The sequence below is a fragment of the Colletes gigas genome, unplaced genomic scaffold (assembly GCF_013123115.1).
Source record: "Colletes gigas isolate AHSC1104 unplaced genomic scaffold, ASM1312311v1 Colletes_gigas_Sc00011, whole genome shotgun sequence".
NCBI lineage: Eukaryota > Metazoa > Arthropoda > Insecta > Hymenoptera > Colletidae > Colletes > Colletes gigas.
The window spans coordinates 8,776,756-8,799,157 of NW_025106640.1; the positions used below are offsets into that span (position 1 = coordinate 8,776,756).

General features: G+C 40.9%; 2 protein-coding genes across 7 annotated transcripts in view; one reads left to right on the forward strand and one right to left on the reverse strand.

The window, feature by feature from the left end:
* Positions 1 to 22,402, reverse strand: part of LOC122398468 (ABC transporter A family member 1-like) — a 31,632-nt gene that overhangs the window by 5,187 nt on the left and 4,043 nt on the right. For 3 of the 6 annotated variants that reach the window (XM_043398334.1, XM_043398332.1, XM_043398333.1), the window contains exons 2-25: positions 20,485 to 20,656; positions 16,651 to 17,024; positions 12,962 to 13,083; positions 7,193 to 7,366; positions 6,932 to 7,113; positions 6,615 to 6,819; positions 6,446 to 6,521; positions 6,003 to 6,156; positions 5,638 to 5,824; positions 5,421 to 5,564; positions 5,197 to 5,347; positions 5,031 to 5,104; positions 4,499 to 4,963; positions 3,999 to 4,348; positions 3,398 to 3,804; positions 3,070 to 3,330; positions 2,592 to 2,859; positions 2,346 to 2,520; positions 1,848 to 2,184; positions 1,485 to 1,759; positions 1,233 to 1,379; positions 770 to 1,149; positions 487 to 694; positions 59 to 398 (exon numbers count right to left, since the gene is read on the reverse strand). In XM_043398334.1, coding sequence (XP_043254269.1) covers positions 59 to 398; positions 487 to 694; positions 770 to 1,149; positions 1,233 to 1,379; positions 1,485 to 1,759; positions 1,848 to 2,184; positions 2,346 to 2,520; positions 2,592 to 2,859; positions 3,070 to 3,330; positions 3,398 to 3,804; positions 3,999 to 4,348; positions 4,499 to 4,963; positions 5,031 to 5,104; positions 5,197 to 5,347; positions 5,421 to 5,564; positions 5,638 to 5,824; positions 6,003 to 6,156; positions 6,446 to 6,521; positions 6,615 to 6,819; positions 6,932 to 7,113; positions 7,193 to 7,366; positions 12,962 to 13,054 — 5,053 coding nt within the window. In that variant the 5' untranslated portion in view covers positions 13,055 to 13,083; positions 16,651 to 17,024; positions 20,485 to 20,656. The remainder of the gene's footprint in view (positions 1 to 58; positions 399 to 486; positions 695 to 769; positions 1,150 to 1,232; positions 1,380 to 1,484; positions 1,760 to 1,847; positions 2,185 to 2,345; positions 2,521 to 2,591; positions 2,860 to 3,069; positions 3,331 to 3,397; positions 3,805 to 3,998; positions 4,349 to 4,498; positions 4,964 to 5,030; positions 5,105 to 5,196; positions 5,348 to 5,420; positions 5,565 to 5,637; positions 5,825 to 6,002; positions 6,157 to 6,445; positions 6,522 to 6,614; positions 6,820 to 6,931; positions 7,114 to 7,192; positions 7,367 to 12,961; positions 13,084 to 16,650; positions 17,025 to 20,484; positions 20,657 to 22,402) is intronic. The other 3 variants (XM_043398338.1, XM_043398337.1, XM_043398335.1) reach the window with 3 other exon arrangements.
* On the forward strand, positions 8,454 to 11,721 carry LOC122398473 (tubulin polyglutamylase complex subunit 2). The gene is made up of 2 exons (XM_043398345.1): positions 8,454 to 8,697; positions 9,794 to 11,721. Exons 1-2 carry the CDS (start codon positions 8,454 to 8,456, stop codon positions 10,372 to 10,374), a joined length of 825 nt encoding a protein of 274 aa, XP_043254280.1. The 3' UTR covers positions 10,375 to 11,721.

A 22,402-nucleotide genomic window follows, 5' to 3' on the forward strand; every position in this document is an offset into this window, starting at 1 on the left:
AAGTTTTTATGTAATAAATGTTTTATAATACGACCAATCGTTAGCGTTACACGCTTACCTTTCTCCAACTGCATAAAGCACTCGGCCAGCGAGTTAACTGCGTGTTGGGGAACACCGAAAACCAATCTGTCAGCGAAACTTTCTTCAAGACTTGCATCTGGAAAGAGACTGGAAACAAACTCCTTCAGACCCGTGATCCTGTCGCCGGAGGGTGTCGTCGGCGTACAGTCACCGCCTAACAGTTTCATCTCGAGGGTGTATCCAGCACCATAGAGATTCTTCAGATGTTGGGTAGAACCGATACACCTCAATTCTCCTTTCACCATTATCCCGACTCTAGAACACAGGGCGTCAGCTTCTTCCATCGAATGAGTCGTTAAAATTGCTCCTCTGCCACCCTGTTGCAAAAAAGTTTACCAGTGAACAAATGATATTTAAAGGTCGTGCCTCTTGCAACATAGATCATAAGTACTTAGTTAAACCAACCTGAAAACTGGCGAGAATTGTATCCCATAAAAACCTTTTCGATCTAGGATCCATTCCTGTACTAGGTTCGTCCATTAGAACAACTTTTGGACCTCCGATCATCGCCATGGCGAAACTAAGTTTCCTTCGAGTCCCGCCTGAACATTCTTGAGTCTGCTTGTCGGCATGCTCGTGGATTTGTAGACCAGTAAGATACAAGTCCACGATTCTACAAAACGAAATTTGTATCAGTTCTATCGTTTCTAATAGGTTCTGTAATATTCAATTGGTTCGAATAAATTACCTGCTGATATCTCCCCATGGTACACCGCGTATCGCAGCGTAACATTCTAAATGTTCCCTGACTGTAATGTTCTTCCACTGAGCATCGTGTTGGGGGCAATATCCCATCTGTCGGAAAGCTTCCGCCATATTGGAATTAATGTTATGACCACCGATCTGCACCCTGCCTCGGGTGGCTGCTTCTTCTGCTATGATAATCTTCATTGTCGTAGTTTTTCCAGCGCCGTTATGACCCAATAAACCAAATACTTCTCCCGGTTCGACCGCCAACGAGAGATTCCTTACAGCAACCTTTCGTTGTATTTGATTGGCTTCCTCTTCCTGTTTAGAGCAGCAACTGCACGATCCTGACTCCCTTTGTCTATATTCTTTTCTCAAATTCTAACAGATACAACGTTTCAATGTAATTGCAATTTTATGTTTATAATTATACTATAATACAAAATCAATTGAACGATTCATACCTGTACTAGAACTACAGGTGGTTCTTGAACGGATGATGAAGTGATCAGATTGAAAACTTTTTGTCTCTCGGCTTTAACATCTGCGTCTTCGTGTTCTCCAATGTCAGAGTTCTCCATTATTTCCTCGCCAACGGAACCACCATTGCGCTATGGGCATAAAAAGTACTTTTAGTATCGAATGCAATTTTAGATATGCGGCAACCAACCCGTTAACGGAACACCTTTAACAGATTGTGTAAAGAATATTCTAACCAGGAAATGCTTGAAGATATCGCTGACGTTCCCACCGCTCTTTTTAATGTCCAATAACAAAAGCACGAAGAACCACACCGGACAGTGCAGGAGTACGCCAAAGGCCATTAAAATGATTTCTGTGGTCAGATAATCGGACATAGTCAAATGATGGCAAGCCGCATTAATGGAGCACATCAAGTGGACTCGTTCTACGTAATACACCGCAGCGTATGGCACGTACAATGTGTTCAATAGCGAGAAGATTACATGTAAAACAAATGCTGCGGTACCACCTGAAAATTGATTATTCGATGTTTAACATTTACAAGTATAGAAATGTCTATTTGATAATAGATCTGTTCAGAAATGATTGCTACTTACTGAGACCTAACATGTCAAGAATCGTGACTAGTATAAAGGGTATTAGCCCGAAGAATGTTGATATATTGGGCAAAATACTCTGGGCAGAATCCATCTTGTCGAAAATGTAACTTAAACACGTTGAGAATAGAATGGACGACGGACAGTAAAGCATTAAAAGACCGCCGAGGGTGATCAGTGCTGGTATTTCTTGAAGCGAAGGCACATCGAAGAGAAATATAATGCCGAGAATGCAGAGACAAATGAACATCATCAGGCCGACAAGTACGATGAAGTATGTCAGGAAGTACATAGAGAATGACAAACCGTTCACACGAAGTTGATTCTTCGCTTTTATCTACGGGTACATAACGTTAAAAGTTAATGAAATTATACATGGGATACGGTTAAATAACATGTACAAGCGGGATGTAATTTCTTATGAAGAATTGCCCACTCGTGCATGTTATTCAGCTGCATTCTGTTTATTTATATACAATCCCCATGAAGATATCTTACTTCTCGATCGTAGACCATGTCTACAACTAGAGTTATTGGCAACAGAACAAAATTCATTCCGATGAATACAGCAGAGCTAGCTGTACCGATATTGAACTCCTGCGGTTGGGAAGTCTGCTGGAAAGGATGTGTCTTAACTTCGATTGGTTTTAAATGACTTTTGTCCGAGGTCAACCTAACAGGAAACAATAAATCTTACGAGTGAATATTTCAATTCCGAATATTTCTCTGAACTTCTGATCTTACCTATGATAGGTGTTGGATAAAAGATTTATCAAAATTGGTAGGGAATGTTGCGTAGTGTCGTTATAAGCAACGGTCAAATCGAGCTTCTGCAGGCTGTACTCGTTAATATTTAAAGCTGCCATGTGCGGTGCAATTTTGAGCAAGTTCGCAAAGTTTCCGTAGTATTCGTCAATGTACTTCACGTCTTGACTTATTCCCTCGATCAAGTCCGTGATGTCGTAGTCGGTATTGTTCGCGTACAAAAGTTTCGTTTCGTTGCCGTACGTGTCTATCAAAATGGAAAGAAATAGATATGTACATACGTCTTAACGTTAACGAACATTCTCGCAAGGAAAGCTGAAGACCTAGACGAGCTTATCAAAAGTGTTAAAAAACTCCTCGTCCGAATCGTGAACTCTCCTTGTCACTACTTTCCGTAGTCGCTTTATTTATAAAAATATAAAAAACAGTTTCTTCAATAACGAAAGACACGACGTACCGGTATTCAATCTAAGAGATTGCATTTTGATCTCAACCATTTGAATGCTATTCAAATAGAGGCCAAGGACTACCAGAAAAAGAGGCGCAACGATAGTGAAGTACAGTAACTGGATGTTCCTAAAGAGCCTTAGTATCCTTAGGCGAAGCATAGCGTACAGGATTTGTAGGAAATTAGGCCGGATTTTTATGGGGTCTAATCCGAGGCCGAGAATAGGAGGGTTTCTGTCACTATGAACTCCATCTGGTAAATCTCCTCCGCCTGCAATCAGATGCAATTTTGAAACTTTATATAAATACTTGGTATACATTAAAAAAAATGTACACACCTTTTCCTTGACCATCGTTTTGAACAGTGACACCTTCGTTCTGCAAACTTTGATAAGAAGTGCTTTTGGATTGCAACGACAATGACCTGCTTAGTGCACGGTTACGCACCATTTTTTTCGACAAATTATCCATCGTGCACTCTGTGCCCTCGTCTTTCTCTAGATGTAGAAATACTTCTTCCAAAGTAGTCATAGAGACCCCGTAACTGCTAATGCCCAACCGACTCGATCGAGTTCTAATCTCGTGTTCTATGGCTGAGAAAAGTGGTGCAAAATTCTCGACGGAATTGTGTGGCAGAATGAAACTTAATTCTCGTCCATGGCGTCTCGCTTTCTCCGACTTCGACACGTGAGAACTTACTAATCTGGAAATGGCATGCTCTCTCGCGTTCCCTTCGAGCACCAACCTGTGTAGTATTTTTATAATGTACCAAAACACATCTTACTATAACATGGTGTTATTTACTTCCCAACTACTTCCTTGAGAGATATTCACTTGCCTGATATAAACGTTATCGAACATGTTTATAGCGCAACGAAGAAACGTTTGAGCGTTTCTTGACATCTTTCAAGGAAATACTCTAATATGTTTCCGACTTACGTTAAATGATATCCAATGCCGAATTTATTTTTCAAGAACAGAGAACTACCGCAGCATCTTAACTTTCCTTTACTGATAACCGCTTTCCTGTCCGCTAATATGTCCGCCTCGTCCATAAAATGCGTGGTCAATAAAATCACTTTCCCGTGACGTCTAGATTGCAAAAAAGACCACATCTGTCGCCTGGAATAAGGATCTACCCCGGCGGTGGGTTCGTCGAGGATAATAATTTTCGGATCGCCAATAATAGCGATACCAACGGACAATTTCCTTTTCTGACCACCGCTTAAATATTTTGCGAAAGTATCTGCTTGCTCGTACAGATCGATGTCTTTTAAAGTTTTCTGCACCTGAGGATGATCACGGAACAAATTGTCCGCAGATTAATTTAATGATGGTAAAAAAAAAGAATAAAAAAAGGAGTTTGCTTTGTACTACAGAGGCAAGAAAAATGAGATGATTCATAAATGATAAAAGTTACAAGAAGACCGAACACGTACCTCGTGCTCGATCATCGATTTTGGAATGCCGCGTACAGCAGCAAAGAATTCAAGGTGTTCTCTTGGTGTTAGAAGATCGAAGAGGATGTCGTGCTGTGGACAAACGCCGGTCATGCTTCTAATCATTTGCATGTCGTTGGAATCTCTGACATCGTAACCGAAAATCAAGGCAGTGCCGGCGGTAGGCGCGGTTAAACCAGTCAGTATGTTGAAGAGACTTGTTTTCCCAGCGCCGTTATGCCCGAGTATTGCTGTAATTTGTCCCTCGTAAATCGTCAGGTTAATGCCATCCACGGCTTTGATCTCCGGCTTGCGACATTTTTGGTAGGACTTGTAAAGACCGACTATCCTAATGGCTTCGCGTCCTTTCATTTCTCGCACCACTGGCTCGATATCACGATTGGTCTCCTCGCCAGGTATAAAGGAGTTCGACTCTCCATTAGACGACGGTACCTGTAAATACGACTGTGAACAAAATTTTTTCCAGTTTCCTATGCATTCGATACATTGTATTGTTATGCATTAAACCCACCCGTGGAGCCTTCCTCTGCCACCAGAATCTCGGCGTGAAGCAAAACCAGGGAGTTCTTTTTATTCCATATTCACCTAGGATAAACATTCGTTTGATATTTAATTTGTTTCTATTTATAATTCCAGCGAAGCATCAAAGGGTGTAAAAAATATTTGAGTAAACGTACTAGGTATGACGGAATCGAAATAGTAGGCTAAACAGGCGTACAGAAATATGTCTAAAGTCATCATAATGAGACTCCCGCCAAACGGTATACCGGGCCCTGACCAAAGATTATCAAAGTTTACCCCTTCTCCTTGTAAATCCAACACAAGAGCCTGCAGAAACGAACGTCAAGTCTTTTACTTAAATCACTTTTTTGCGTTAATATTTCATTTAATAGATACAAACCTTATCCATTGCCAAAGCAACGCCCGTTGGACTGAGAAGAGAGACTACCCAGAATGAGATTGAGCTAGAGTCGTTCACGAAAACTTGGATAAAGTACATCAAGCTTAATATCGTCACTGCAAAGTTGCCGAGTACACCGGCGGTCTGGAAAACAGAGTTACGGTTGTTTAATTTAACATTTACATAATAACGGCACAAGCGTCGTTCGAATGCTTACCCGTGACTTGTCGAAGAAAGGCGTTATCATGAAAGCAAACATGATTATGGAGAAACTGTAGAGCACTACTAAAAGGAATATCGGTAGAAAGTGTGTGTGCTGAAACATTTGCAGTGTAAAAAGTAGTATCACCCCAACGGCGGATAGCAACAAGACAAAGACGCTGTAGATAATGAACCACGACAACCTGAAACGAGAAAGGAAATTATTTCTTAATCGTTCGGGCATATTCGTAAACTTTCGCGTGAACTTTTCTACCGATTGCTTCATGCAAGACACGTGTCATTAAACATGCGTTGCTTATTGAAAAAAAAAGGGTAAAAAATAGAATTCGTAAGCTGCGCTACCGTAAACTGCAAACCTACCAAAAGATAGAATCTTTTAGGCCCATTATCTTCATCCCTTCCTTGATCTTTTTCTCCTTCTCACCGACTATCAGAATCAGGAGATAAGTGACGAATTGCGAAAGAGCCAGAACCATAAAGAGAGGTATAACAACTCTAAAGGCCAGCATCCAGTCTAAATAAAACATATTCTTAGAAATATGCCCGCGAAACAAAGTAAAAAAAAAAAGTTTTTTAACACGTTGACCGTTAAACATACTTGTTAGTCCGGTCACCCAGTTATCGCTATGGCAGTCAACGTGTTAAATATAAATTTAATCTCTAAACAAAGGTACCTTCTTTCTTCTATAATCATTAGTCTACTAAGTTTAATTCTAATATCAGGTAGATAGTATTTATTACTTATCGTGCAAAAACGTACAAGAAGATGATAATCTCTCAAACATTTAAGACAATAATTTCACCTGCAGTGAAGGCTTCCTTTGGGAACATCTCGAGTTTAACATCCGGTACGGTTACATCATTGTTTCCTGTGTCTAGCTGCAAAGTGCCAAACGTACACAGTCGCGTTAGTATCGTGCATTTGTCGACGGTAAATTTGTATTTGGGTAAAACGGAGCATTAAAGACGTACTCTTATCTTTGTAATATCCATTATCAATTGCAACGCCAGGAAGCCAGAATGCAAGTAATTGTTCACGGGGCATGATCCACCAGTCTCTATCGACAATACGCCACCCATCCAGTGGCTCGTGTCCTTTCGACAAGTAACTGGGGCGGAATACAATTCGGTCGGCGAAGGTGGATTCGTGTACGAAGGATTAGTTCTTATCTCGTATCTAGGAACCATACGAATACAAATTTAACCTTTCGCGGTCCCGCGTCGAGCCAGATTATTAAAGAAATATTAAAAATCTCTTGGACCGCAAAGGGTTGATCCAATTAGCTTACAGGAGACGTTGAGATATAGGCTGAGAGTCTTCGAAGATGACTGCTATGGGTACACTGTAAGGGTCTCTCCAATATGCCGCTTGCAGATCGTCTTTCGTGTCGAACACCATGAAATTCAGGGGAAGCTTGCCGGGATAATCCCACATCGACAACCACAGGACGTTCATCGAGTTCAAAAAGTTCTAAAAAAGGACCAATGGAGGAAAATTACTTAAAATTCTACTCTACTCTTTCCTTCGTGAATTCTTTATTAATGTGTACCAAAGTTTCCGTCGAGTTGGGAACAACAGCCACCGTGTTGTTCTTGTACCCGTTGAACGTCTCGAAAATCCCACCCTCTTGTCTCTGCGTTGTCATCGCAGGGTAATTCGGATTCGGTGGCAAGACTTTTACCACGATCAACACGCCTAAGGTGCAAAGGGGCAGGAAAATCTCCTGTGAACAAACAAATCGAAGGAACCATAAATCCTAAACTCAACAAGTTCCATGCATTTTTTCCAACTTATCGACGAACACGGCCTGCAGGAAAATATGGCGCGCAGATAGAGGATTGGTAATTGCTTGATATTTGTTTTTATCGAGCGAAAGCTGTCCCAAATTAGGAATAAAACGCTTTCAGCATCGTGGGACCGAACAATGCGCAAATCCATCGGAGGAAAAATGGCAGGAAACGTTTAATGACCGGTTTAGCCGTATGCACGAACGTATTGATTGCTACGGGGAATTATTCTGAAAAAAATATCAACGAATATCGCCGTATAGCAAAAGTTTTCTAGCGATGTACGTAACGGACGCGAAGCGTGGGGTACAAAATAAAAAAAAGAGGGAGACATTTTTTGCTCCAGATCCGGCAAGCTTTCAACTCCGGCAGAATTGGTCCCGGTGGCGTTGCTGCCCTCGATTGATAGTTAATAATGCAACTTGAAAATTCTATATAATTATTCCGCATTCGAAATGGTAGGGCCACCGGTGAAAAGAAACTCTCTCGTGCGTGCATAATAATTAGTCCACCTGCACCCTCTCCCACACCTGTCGTGCAACCTGCGCAAGCGGTTCGATACGGACGGCCCAACGTCGACGAATGCTGAAAAGTTAGACACGGAGGTTCGGTTTGATACTCGGTCACCATGGCGATCAACAAACCGTACGATTTTAGCTTATCGGGGACGACTGTCCTCGATTCCACGAATATTAGAAGCGTTCCGGGATCCCGTCGCGAACTTTGACAATATTCGGGAATCGAGACATTCCGAACGGGGAGCAAGTGTAAACTGTTAAGGGCGATTGGGGGTAACCGAAGAATTCGAAGATGAAGTTCGCCTCGCGAGCGAAGTGGACTGATTTTAACGAAACATCGTAGGTACAGTTGCTTAAAGGTTTGTTTTTTTTTTAAATTGGTAATAAAACAGACGCTTCAGAGTTTTAAAAATTATACTTCGAAACGGGAGGGAAATTTTCACGAACATTGTCGGTCCAAGACTCGAGTTTGATCGCGACAGGGCCCCTTTTCCACGAGGCTGACATGTCCTTCTACGTGGACGTCGTTACCGAGGATTCCTTCTACGAGAACCTGACGCTGGGCGTGGTGAAGTTTCTCGAGAACGTGCCGTACGTGAAAAATGTACGAGTAGAGAGGCGAAACGGATGCGAGTTGACGACCATCGTCAACTGGGAGCAAAGGCATTGCTGCCTTCTCCCAGAGGATGTTCGGAACTTCTATCTCTCGATCGACGGCTTTCAGCTTCTGTGGAACCTCGAGATAGCAGGTAACCCATTAAGATAATTATCCACGTGTTTCCACTATTCCCTTTGTTAGGGTCTCAACCGCGCCATATGTTCTTCCTCTTGGCGTTTCTGTCCCATGGAATTTCCCGCCGATTATTAATCAGAAATTATTAACGATCACTCGGTACTTCCATTCGTATCGTTTCAAACGGGAGAAATCAATACTATCGTTCTGTTGTTCCCGTGTTTCCGGGACTAGAGTTCCTGGCCGAGCTGCTGGATTATATTATACACTCGAACCGAATAATGAAACCCAAGAAATCATCCACGAAATAGCACTCCAAGTCAAGATTGGATCGTTCAAGCACCCCTCGATGGTATGGAGAATATCGAGAGGGCTAATAATTCGAGGTTTTTACCAGGGTGTAAAAATGCTTGATACAAATATCTTCACTTTTGCTATCAGTCGTTTCTTCGTTCCGTCTTTGGTTCATAAATCAAAAAGCCATTTATTTCGGGCGAATAGAATGTCTTTGTCTTTAATGTTTTTCGGTGACCTGGATTGTCGCCATGTTCAACGTGCCGGTTGTGATAACAGAATAATTGCAAACGAAATGCATGGATAAATACGCGAGAACAGAGGCATAATTAGTTACATCGATACTTTTCCATTATTACATTCCTTGGGCATCTTGCCCTAATATTTTCGCAAACAAGGCAACAAGAATAAAAAAAAAAAAATTGATATACAGTTTCGTTTAATACAAAGTGGAATTGCACTTCACAGATGCACTCGGAAAAAAGCGAGGTCGTAGGAAGATAGACCTTGTTATACCATTGAACATTTTCCTCTACAATTTCGTTCTATCTTCAACGAAACACGAGGTACAACTCGTCCCCAATTGGATGACGTAACCTTATGGCAGTGGTTTTCAAACTTTTCGGAGAATATCTTGCTTAAAAAAAAGAGAATTTCTACGACCATACTTTTTAAAACAATATATAATATTCGTTCGAAATTAAAGATTATTCAATGTTAAAATTCCTAGGTTTTTTTTCTTCTAAAAATGATACAAATAGACGTTACTCCCCCGCTTTGGAAAATACCGCAGTGCGAGTAATTTCACGGTTTCGCAGGCGAAGAATTCTCGGTGGGTCGCATGGAAATCGGCAGTTTCTCTTCCCTGAAACGTTACAACGGCAAAGAGCCGCAAGCGGAATCCACGAAACAGGAAGTCGATCCGGAGAGACCAGAGACGGAACCCGGAAGCGCGACCAGCCTCGAGGACGCGGTTTCTCTTCCGCACGACGACTCGCGTAGCTGCAAGATGTTCGAGATCGGCCGATGTTTCCCGGGTAGTGGAAAGGCCAAGGTTTATCTGGTGTACCGTACGAAACCGGAACAAGAGCCACCGAGCGTCTGGTTGCATCGAGAAGACGCGGATCGATGGTACCACTTGGCGGGCAATTTCACCGTGTACTTTCGCATGATGATCGTCCATCTTGGTCTACCGATGTGGCAGTGTTGCGTGACTGCTGTTCCACTGCCCACGTGGGTCGAGCAAGTCTACTTCCTCGTTGGTCCACACCTACTGCCTTCTACCGTCGAACCCGTCGAGACCATTTCCACTTCGATGTGGAACAACGGACCGATCAACGTCCTAGATCCCGCCATTTTCAAGGGGAGAGAGAAGCAGAAGATCTCTCGAAAGAAATGAGCTTTTATCCTCTATTGTACTTGATATTAAAATTGGTACCGTTTAATATTCTCACTTCGCACGATACTTTACACGACAGCCAGGTCCAAAAGGACAAAGATTCTTCGTAGTTGCGTAACCATCTTCAGATCCGTCTACGCTTCCGTCATCCTTTCATCCCGCGGAGAATAATACACGCGCAATCATCACCGAAATTACGAGACGGATCCCACGATCGACTTTATTTTAAGATCGCTAGAGGAGGAGGATAAATGCATTCTGCTTCGTTTGTTGCTCGATTTAAAAGAAACACGCAGACGAAAGCAACGTTTTTTTATAATACTTTTCACCGTGGACGATCGTCTGAAGCGAACCGTTAATCGAAGAGGGTTGGTTCGCGATGCGATCCGATCGAGATCGTAAAGGAAACGGAAAAACGAGACGAAAGTTGCGGAAAACAGAAAAATTCCACCGAGCAAAATGGGCACGCAAAAACATCCGCCGAAAACGAATTGGCAAGACGCCCTCACGGTTGGCAAACGTGACCCGTCCGCGAAACGCAGTCGTTTCGTCGCCATTCGTGGAAGTCTGCGAACACCCTCTTTCTCTCTTTTCCCAAGTTTCGCGATTGTTGTTGGCAAATTCAAATCTACGCTGGCGTCGACCGTCCACATGTTTCTTTTCCTTTTTTTTCCTCTCGTCTAATACGTACTCGATTCGCCTTACGAGGCTCCTTTACGTTTGTTTTATATTTCAGTACGGATTTCCTAGCGAACTTCCAAATCGGTAGAAATATACGATAATTCTTGTTGTTCGCGAAGACATAATTTCGCTGGCACTCGCGAGAGCTGCGGGGCTTTTTCTCTCCTTCTTCGAGCATCGGCGACACCAACATTGCTCTAGTTTGGGAAATATTTGCGCATTATCCATCGAAATGTTTGGCCATTTTAATTAATTACCGAGGAAGTGATTTAAATTCAAAAATTTCAATTGCGTAACAATTGCTGTTACAAACGAATTCCGATTAATTTTATTATTAGCTCGGATACCTCTCCAAATGTCTAAACGAGTTCAATAACTCTTCTTCCGGGCGGAATATAATTTCGTTGCTATTTTCGGAAGCTCCTTCTTCGTGGGTATCAACATTGCCGAGATAACTCTTGATTTACAAAACGTTTCCGCGCTATCCAGCGAAATGTTTATTCTGTGGTTCCTCGACTACGGTTACAGGCATTCATTTACATATTAGAACATTCCGCAGTTGTGTACTCTACTAATTCGAGTACTATTCTTAAGAAGATTCCAATTTGTCGAGATCCAGACAAATGTTCGTGTCTGGATAAAACAACCAAATATCGAAATACCAACTACTATATCGCATTTCTGAAAAAAAAGTTTCCAAATCGTAAAAATAATTGTTATTCGCGAGGTAGAATTGCACCGAATATTTTCAATCTCTTTTGAGGTATCAGCTTAACAATGTACCTCCAATTTGAAAAAAAATTCCTGTCTCCCGGGGGAGCACGTTTCCATGATCAAATTTCGAACAATTCAGCGTCGCTCGTCAAACCTCTGCGTCAATTTTCTGGGATAAAGGGTCGACCAAAGGGGGCAGAGGGGAAAAGCAAACCTAAATATAGCTCGTTAGAAGCAGAGAAAATCGATTTATACATAAAATAAGTATTCGCGTCTATACTTAGCCCCGCCCTCCTAACGCGAGTCACTCGATTAAAATATCTTCTACCATAAAATTGTTAAACCTCGCCGATGACATAAAGCGGAATAAAAATACGTGTGTAGTAATATGTGGTACACTCTGTCTTATAAAACATCCTCCTCTCATTACCGACGAGACGTTACTTTGCATTTCTTCGTCGTTCAGGAATCGAAACAGTTCCTGCTCGATGAACGATATTGCATCAAACGTATACAAAGTGTGTCGCTTTCAAAACAATTATCGATGAATAAAAATATCGTATCGAACGATAATCTGAAAATAATTGTATGCAGTTTCATGCACTGGTGTATCTGGAAAAAACAATTGCACCTTTTTGAAATGTTTGAGAACCTTCACAGGCTAATAAAGCGTAGGAATTTACATATTTTTAAGAAAAATCGACAGGGGGTAGTTGTACATTTTTTGGAGAAAAAAATTTTTTTCAAATCGTTCTAAAAAAATTATTTTTAGCTGCAGGGGTCGATTACAAACATTTTTGGTCAATACACATACCCTCGAAATCCTACGCATCTTTGAGGAAAAAATTCTTTACTGCAAGTATAATGTGTGGCCAGAGATCTATGATTATATTCCTCGTGTTTATCGCTCTATATATAGATATATTACAATTATCCAACATATTTGAGTTTCCGGCATTGCCCCAGTCCCAAGTTATCCGGATAATCGGAAATTACCTGTAGTTGGCGATCGATTTTTGAGGCGTAAAGGGACACTAAAAGCAACTTCGTAAAATATTCGACGAAAATTTTGCGAATCGTTCTACTTTCTACGGTTCCAAGGACGTCGATAAATTCTCCTTGAACGTACTATATCTCGCGGGATCTATTTTACGATTTTCGAGGAAGCAACGATGAAAAGTTGTGTACGTACCGCCGTAGTCTTCCGCTTCTCTCGTTTCTTCAGGAGCAGATTCCTCACGAGCATTGCTCGCAGCTGCGACAAGTAGACCCCGCACAAATCCATTCCGCGAGATTCACTCGTCCTCTCGATTTCTGCAACAGAAACGAACCGTGATCATCAGCCGATTGAACGAGAGATGAGAACCGTTCGATCGAACGAAATATACAGGCGGATGTAACGAACTACACCGGGACGATCGGTTCCAAAGCAATCAATACGACGTGTTAGTCAAGTGCACGTGTCGCTTCTATAACTAACGGGGTGACCCGTTAGTGTGTGCCAAGTTTGGGAGTGCACCCTCTAACGTAACATCCTGATTGGAGCCAAATCGTTCGTATCGGTGCTTTTTAACCAATTTCTCGGGGCTAAACGCTGAGAACCGGTATTTTTATTAAAGAAAACGGTAAGAAAAAGCGAGCACGTTTATATAAATGTGCTCGACTGTGAAACGATAAAAACCTGCGGTTGGACAATGTGCTTACATAAGAAAAATATACGAAGTTATTAGCATAGATTGCATATCGTGTAAAAACTGTTGCAAAATAAGTTTACTGTGTAGGATTTAAAACTCGACCAACTCGTACGTTTATTAAAATGTGGTAGGAAAATTTATTACATAATATCAATATCTATAACTGATAACTTCCTGTACTTTGTTATGTAATTTTTGTACATTCGTGTATGGTTCATAAAAATTGCGATAAAATTGTTCGAATAATGCCCAACACCACCCAAACGCGACGAAACTGTTTACCACGACCATAACTTCTTTGTCAAGGGCCTCTAACGTCTGTTTCGCAGAGAAACAGTCGCGATGTGGTCGATAATTCGTCGTTTGCACTATTTGAGCGTTCGCGCGTGTAGTAGCGAGCAATATACCAACGAATATGTCAAGGTCCTCGCATAGTTCTCTATCGTGGCCTACGAAACAAAAAAACCGATACATATTGTGCGGACCTGGTTCGTTGTACGATATTGAGCGATGGAGGCGTAAAACGAAGGAAGGGGAAAGCGTGAAGCAATCCGTCTATCTCCTGCACGGAATAATCAGCCATTTTCATCTTTCGATTTATAGAAATTTTCAAATTCTTAGCACGTAAGTTTGCTTTCGCTTTTTCCTCGAATTTTGCGGCAACTTTAATATCGTTGGGTTCCAAACGAACGACAGCCGCATTCTCGTTAAAAAATAAGTCGAAACTGCGGAATAAATGTTTCTCGCGCGAGGCTTCCTTTTCGAGAAAATTGACTTTGAAAATCAATTACCGTTGCTCGGCAGAGCGCGAGAACCACTGAGTCTGCTTTGTCGAATGCACCAGCGCGCGACCACTTTCAAAGCAGTTTTTCTCATAAACGAAAGTCCGGTTGAAAAATTCTCGCTCGTCCTTTTCCACGTGTTTCGTTATGAAAAATCATAACAGCTCGAAGAATTTTCATTAAAGCGAAAGATCGTAGAATTAATAGGCGTTTTTGAAGATTAATATATCAAGCCGTCCCACAAACCCTGTCGTTTCTTACCGTGTTTTAATCAGGCGTTTCTCATCGGTCTGATTTTCTATTTAAAAAAAAGTAAATCAAAGAACCGAATGAGCCTCGTACGTAACGCGTAGAATCACGATAATCATTCCTGAATCATCGCTCGCGTCCAATTTTTACAGTCGATGCAATTACATAATAAAACACTCATTGCACATTTTTTTTTTCTCTCTCTCTCTCGAGGTTGCATCACCATGCTAGCTTAAGCTGTTGCATAATTCTAACTTCGTTCCACGCGCGATCTCGACTGGCCATGTTTGAGCCCTTTTATTCCTGTCTCGAGACCTCGTCGAAAGTTAAAAAGCCCGGACAAGGAACAACTTCCACGGATTTACATTCGCCCCGGTTGTTTCGAGCGACAAAACAATTTTTCTCGAAGTTTTCGCAGCACGTTTTACGACAAGAAATTTTATTAACTCGAACCATTGAAACAGATCGCTTTGAAAACAACAGTTTTCGATAAGAGCGACAGGCTAATGACCCCACCAACCAGAAAACCAACCTAAACAACGACTTGCTCGGCTATTGATATTAACGATAGAAAGATACTAAGTTCAAAACTGTAACTGTTTCGTTATATAATTCTGCCTGGATATCTAATCGATAAGCTGTGATCGATAAACGTGCACAACATATTCAATAATTCCTAGAAACACAAGGTGATTGTACAAAATACGACAGACTGTTCAAACGTTTTTAGGTATAAATAAAGCTTCTAATATTGCGGGCTCATTTAATGGTCTCGCGTTTTATTTTTCGCGCGTTAAAATGGTAATGGTATTATCTATATCCACACAATGGCTTTAATTGACAGTTAATCATCGTATTACGCTACATGGGTGTAACACTTGTGTCATCGAATTAAGCGTAACGCGAATACACGTTTCGTAGAATCGTGAATTACCAAAGAAATTCCACTACCTGATAACAAAGCCAATAGAACCGACTAAAATCTAATCTATTCGACGGCTGTGTTCCCGGAACCTTTGAGCGTTTCGTAGAATCGACGACAATATTATCGCATTGCCTTCGCGAAAATGAATGACTAATACAACTATCGAATCGAAACCTGTTTGCTTAAATAGAACAATGTTCCGTCAAGGTCAGTTCGATGCTCCTAAAATTTTTGTTAAATACTTAAAAAACAATTAACCGACGGACCTACGCATCGCGCGTAAGCTACTAAAGTAACACGTGATAAAAACTAGCGATTTCTCTGTTACGATCGAACCAGTAGGATATTTCTACTTGTCGTAAAAATTTTATGAATCGAAGTTTAAAATTAGTATACCATATGGCACCCGGCGTCACTTCTAATGTTTAAACGAAGAGTTACTATCTAAGAGAACGACACATTTTGAATTATGCCACGTTAGGTCAGTTTGTATTTCCACAAAAGAGTATTAGATTCCGGAATAAAATTATAATTCACATCGAATGGATATAAAACTTGTTCAAATAACTCGTAGTAGTAAGTAAATAATTAGTAGTAAGTGGAGAACGGTCTATTTACGTTTCGAACCCTCGAAATATGAAATAGGAGGGATTATTGTATGGATAAAATACCTAATAATTTCCATGTATTTTTCAAAATCAAATCCTCCCGTCATTACGGATTTCAGCGAGATAGCCATTTAAATCCATCTACATTTTTATCGATTATATGTACATCTGGTCCAATAAACATGGCAAATAGATCGCTGTATCGTCCGTTCACACGATACGGTTTTACCGAATTTAATTAAATATTAATATGAAATAATCTTATGGTAGTTACGTGGCGATTTTTTGAACAATTACTTTAATGAAATAATCCTTAACATTAATGCTTCGGGTTTACATATTACAGCCTGGGCCAGTTGCGTGAAACATCCCATACATGTATCATATACAGTGGAATCAACAATGAGGAGCATCTCTTAAAGAAACTTTAAAATAAAATTAGTGTTATGGATAATGCAACATATTCCATATTATCGAGAGTAGCGCCTGTTGTTTTGGGTATTACCGATTCGATGAAGAAGAATCGTATCGTGTGAAGGGGCTGTTAGAGTGGGTGGACGATGGGTCTTGGTAAAAATAAATACATTGCGCGCGTATCTAAAAATCAATGGTTCAAGACTTACATGAATCACGTGCTGCTCGGCAGTTATATAGAAAGAGACGACTCTAATCGGCCGTGCCCTCTCCCTGATCGAAATTGGTAGCGTAGCTGGTGTTGCCGGAGGTACCAGTGCCGTTTCCGTTTCTACCGTACCCGATTCCGATCGATCGTAATTCGCGAGGGGACGTACTACGGGCTGCGACAGCGGCATCGCGATGAACGACCACGGTGCAATCGGTGCATCGTCGGTATGCGTTTGCAGTGCCGCTGTTCCTCGCCATCCTCGGTGCCGACAGCGATTACCGACCAGTTCCGAGTCGTTGCAATTCGCCAAACACAGTTTCGGTTTTACGAGAACCGGCTCCCGTGCATCGCTGGACGTTGATCGCTAACGCTCTGAAACGAGACCAACCGTTCAACCCTTTATCCCAGGCATGTTAAACTCATTTTGGCCCAAGGACCAATTTGCAGCTGGCTACCGCGTCGAAGGTCGCGGATCTTCGCAGCCTTTTAACACCGGTCAACGATAGAGACCAAGTGTCGGCACCAGTTTCGAACACCATGGTTAATTACGATAGGGGATGGGAACAAATATCAAAACTGGAAGACCAAATTAACCGATACCGATCTTTTAGGCGTTGTTTTTCGTTAGTGGTAGAAGTTATTCGTGCAAATGTATACTCCCGGCATAAATAGCACGCAGGAGACAAAACTGCGTTATCACAATAAACGCGAAACAAATAGGTACAATGGTAAAGCAGTTTGCAAAGTCTACTGAATCATACTGAATCTAATTACCATGCCTGCTTTACCCCATTCGAAGTTTACTCTGCAGCTAAGTGGGGCAAAATTCATCCATGGAACGACAAAAACAATCGACTGCTTTCAGCGAGAACAACGTGATTAATTTAATTTCGGTAAAATTTTAAATGCGATACAATTTTTATTTATTAAAATTCTTCAGTTCTCCAATAATGGAAAGCCCCGAGTTGCCAACGCAGCAATTTTTATACGGTATCTAACATTCACCATGAAGTCTATACATACGTGCATCAATATTTCATAACTGTTTGCAGATGTCAACGTTCATGAGCGGTGTTGTCGTTGCTGACAGTCATAGCTGACAAGAACATTAAGAAGATACTATCGTTGTCTACTACGAGAAGTTATAAAGTATGACTTTGTGTCATAATCACGATGGGAACGAAGCCAGTCTTTCCATCTATAACTTGCGTTTTCAAATACAATTAGTGGTTAAATATTAAATAAATTACTTATCGAATACTTTTCTACGCGGTTCTCGCTGAAATTAACCAATTACCGTTGTCGAGTTTCGAATTAACTCTGACCCGCTGCGCAGTCCTGGATCTACGTATCAAACTGTTTAATACGATGATCACGATACGAGATTACTATAGATAAGTCGGTTTGTAAACATGGCTGCACACTTGTAACCCGAACAGCAAACATATACTGCACTTTTGTCCTCGTTCAGGAGCACGAGACATTATTAAAAAACACTTGATTCAACAATACGATCTCACGGAGCCGTGACAGGCCCTACATTTTTATTAAAAATTCTCAATTAGTATGTTACGCGATATCTCTTCAACAATGTAATTAAATTTCATATATCGTTCAGGGACGTACAGTGGCGTACAAACTACGTATCTTCATCGAGAGATGAATTCGTAATAACAAAGAATTAAATCATTCGTAGGAAGACCGCCAACGTAACGAATAAACGACCGAGCGTGGATCCAATGGTTCGAGAATTGTTTTCGCGTAAATGGAAAGATTAACCCCCTGGATCGTTTAATTAAAAAACACGATAAAGGCAATATCTTCGTTGGTCTTTGAGAAAACATCTGGCAACACTATTTGGGCCACATGGTATACAATAATGCGAACGTGTCGATTCCGGGTTAATGCTGTTCATGTGTCGCGTTGCTAAGTATGCGACGGCCTTAATCCGGTGAAGTAGAGTACATACAATGAGCTACAAGGCAGAAATATGTAACAGAAACGTTTATTTCATTTGCAGGGGACACTTTTCTCTCGGCGGGATAACTATGAAAGTAATTGTTCAAAAATTTTTGCACGCCACTGTACCGTGTTTCTCATAAGACAAATATACCAATAACTCAGCAGCTTAAGACGCCAGGGCATATTATAATGTACACATAATATAAATTAGTCAAAATATTATTTCTATCCAGCGCATATACTCAATAATAATTAATGTTTGTTATTGGTGCATTTACCTTGATACGAGGCTCATTATCAATCGACTCGCTTCTTTGGCTAACGTTTACAGCAATGGTAGACTAAATAAAATAGAATAATCTATTCCGTAACGTAATAATATAAAATTTGCTTGAAAAAATACACATATATTCAGGGCTTATAAAGGCTTACTATAGTTTGCTTTCTACTGGCTTCTTGAGGTTAAATAAGTTCGCAGACTGGCTTTACATCTTAAACACAAGCTGTTTAACATTTGGCCTCGACAAAGTTGTAGCAAGTTGCATAATGGTATTCAGAGTTCCATTCTATATGGTCCTAGGTTTATATTTGTATTTATAATTGAAAAACATTGCTCGTAAATGTAAATGTTGCCCGATATATTCGCGGATAAAGTGTACCGTTCGAAACGATTCGATCAAAGTTGGCTATTTTAACGATCGATCGCAAGAACCTGGACCGCGTATGCCTTAAAAATCTTAAGGCAAACCTCGGTGCCCCGTTACGTTTGACAGAGAAGACAGTTCACAGACCTTACAGCTATTAATAGACGAGGAAAGAAACGTACGAGGACACTGTGTGGTATACCCCACGCGAAAAAACTTGTTCATACCATCGGAGACACGATGGCAATACTCGACGATCCACCAATTGGGAGCCAAAGTAAGTTTACGTGGACGTGTACTTCTTGATGAAAGGAAAAGATTGTAAAATTTATACACGACACCGACCATAACGTTGGTACCATAACCATTTCTGATCGTGGGAGAAGGAACCCAAATGTCACTCTGTGTACAAATAGACTGGGGGTCCACTGTACCCCGGTGTGGCATTTTAAGGTTAAACCTTTAGTACGGTTGCTTGGGTGGGTGTGTTGCATAAAAAAATACCCATAAAAAAAGTTAAATGTCAATAACTAATCAATCTGAAATCCCACTAACATCCTGTGTTGCTGCACGTTACAATATTGCAAATCATTTGTAACAACTTTAGTGTTTGCGTAATGTTTGACAAGTAATTATATAATCATACATATTTATTGTATGTGTACAATATACTTTTCAGATATTTTGCCAAGAGATTGTTACCTTTGCCAATATGTGACGCAGACAGATTAAGGAAACGCACCAACTTCTGTTCTATCGACACGAACACGCTCGCGAATTGAATACACGTTTGAGAATGTTTGTTGAATGCGATAGAAATCATTTTAATAACGAACGTGTTCCGGAACGTTTCCATGCATCGAATTATGAATTTCTTTGCGTCATTAGATTGCTGAAACGATCATTATTCCGAGGGAAAAGAAATTAGTATAATAAATGTTCTTCGTCGTCCATATTTATGACTTGATATGCACGATGGAAAACATGCAGGAAATACAACGGATTCCGATATAAACTTTGGCAAGACGTTCCGTGGACAAAAATAGGACGAAAATGTTTTGTTTCGTTAAAATATGTTTACTTCCTGTATGCAGATAAATATTTATTCGTCGCGTACTTGATGTTTGAAATATCTGGTATCGAGATAGGCTTTTTCTAGACGCGTGGAACACCGTGTATAAGAAGAGGAAATAGCCGAGGATCGACAATAGAATAGATTTACTCACATTTGGCCACGGAGAGATGAACCCTGGCCCTGGTCGACGTACGCGATCCGACGAGGGGCCGAGCCGGAGACCAAGGAAACGACGATTTTCTTGTTCCCTTAACCCTTTCCGCTGGCTCCATCCATATGGATTACCCTCGTATAGAAATCGAACGGAAAAGTTTACCTCTCATCTGTGAACGAACAACGGTGAAACTTGTTATCCAACATGGAGCGCATTAATTCCAAATGAAAGTAGATTTCGCGTACGATATTAGGCAGGGTGCGTCGAGATCGACTTTCTATCTCGAAAACTAAATCGAATTCGCGGGATACATAATTCTTGAACGGGGCTTCCTTTCCGAGATAATCGACTTTGAGAATTAATTAAGCATGGACGCACTTGGCGTATCGTTTTTCCCCAGAAAATTCCTTTATTTTATAAATACGCAGTTTCGTTCTAATCGGTGAATCTAAATTCCACCGAGGAACGTTCTTTTTCGGCTCTTCGATATACAGTTTGGCGTGTTTCGCGATTTCTACCAATATTTAATGACGTTAATATTGTCGGTATCGTACAAAATCGTTTCGCGATTAATATTAACCCTCGGCTGCTCGTGGCGAACATTAAATATTTAACGTCGGAGATCGACGAAACATCAATTTCAATACTTGGTTTTGTTAAATAAATGTGGCCTTTGAGCAACCATGAGTCGGATAGGAGCATTTGTACGATTCGGAACGATCAACAAACAGAAATAGAATGCTTCACGCAGGATATCGCGTTTTGCACGCGTGCTGTTACATTTTTTATAAAGGTTTCCTTCCTCTGGACTTACGTAGGGTGCGCGCCTCCGTTCGACGTAAATAATAAATGAAACACAACAGACGGGTGTAGGTATAAATAGTTGTGATTTAGATATAAATACTGGCATTTGCTATTTCCCAATCAAACGATTTCTTTCCCGAACGGATGTTACCCAACGCGAAGAACCGTAAATAATTAAGACAGAAATCCTACAAATTGTGTGCTTTAATCCCCCCTAAAGCAGATTACGTTTCGTAAATAATCGGTACAATTGTTCAGACTGTAATAGTTTCAAGTAGTATTTGCTGTACGTAATATTAATCATCTTATTTACTGATATTTCAATTCGTTCTTTTTTATTATTTTATTTCATACCATTTTGAATTCAGATAATGGAATCTATTTTATGAAACACGCGTGTAGCATCTTTTGTCGTGTTATATCGCATTAGCGTTGAATTTAACGTTCGTTCGTTTGGAAGAAGAAGCCGGGAAGCTCTTAATTGTATAATTTTGCGCGAAGAGCACGATACGGCGGCTCTAACGAAGTGGATCCCCCGCGCTTTTCCACCGGATGTAGACACTTGGCGACGTATAAATAATAAATACGAAATACACGGGAGTCTCTGGCCAGACGTGCAGGGTCGTCACCCCACGACATGGAGGGTTGTCGAGGTAAGGAACGGCCGACGAGACAAACCGACGCCATCGTGGCTTTCTACGCCTCCCATTCGGCGATTTCGCCGCTAGAATTACACGCCAAACAAAACAGAAAAGCATTCTCGATCGAATAAAAGATAAACGCTTCAAGAATCAGATTAATAAAAAAATATTTTCTATCGGAACTTTGATATTAATTTAATTCGAGGAATGTAGACGAAATTTTATGTATCACGATCTATGCACGGCACCGAGCGTTTTACGTCGCGCTTTTGAAAAGTATAGATCACGTATGTGTGCATATTCGTTCCATGTCGTAAACGTCACGATCGAAGATACGTAAGATGATTCCGTGCCGGAACAATTGATATTGTCGACGTGCGTCACAGAATACTGATGTCATAATGAGATGTTTACTAGGAATGAATAATGATACCGGGTGGTGAAACAGACTCCTGAGAGACTTCTCCCCG

What these genes read in the sequence shown, in the direction of transcription:
- LOC122398473 (XM_043398345.1), top strand. Translation starts at nt 8,454, where the DNA reads ATGTCCTTCTACGTGGACGTCGTTACCGAGGATTCCTTCTACGAGAAC. An exon ending in GTGGAACCTCGAGATAGCAG is followed by an intron (nt 8,698 to 9,793) that starts GTAACCCATTAA and finishes ACGGTTTCGCAG; the next exon opens with GCGAAGAATTCTCGGTGGGT.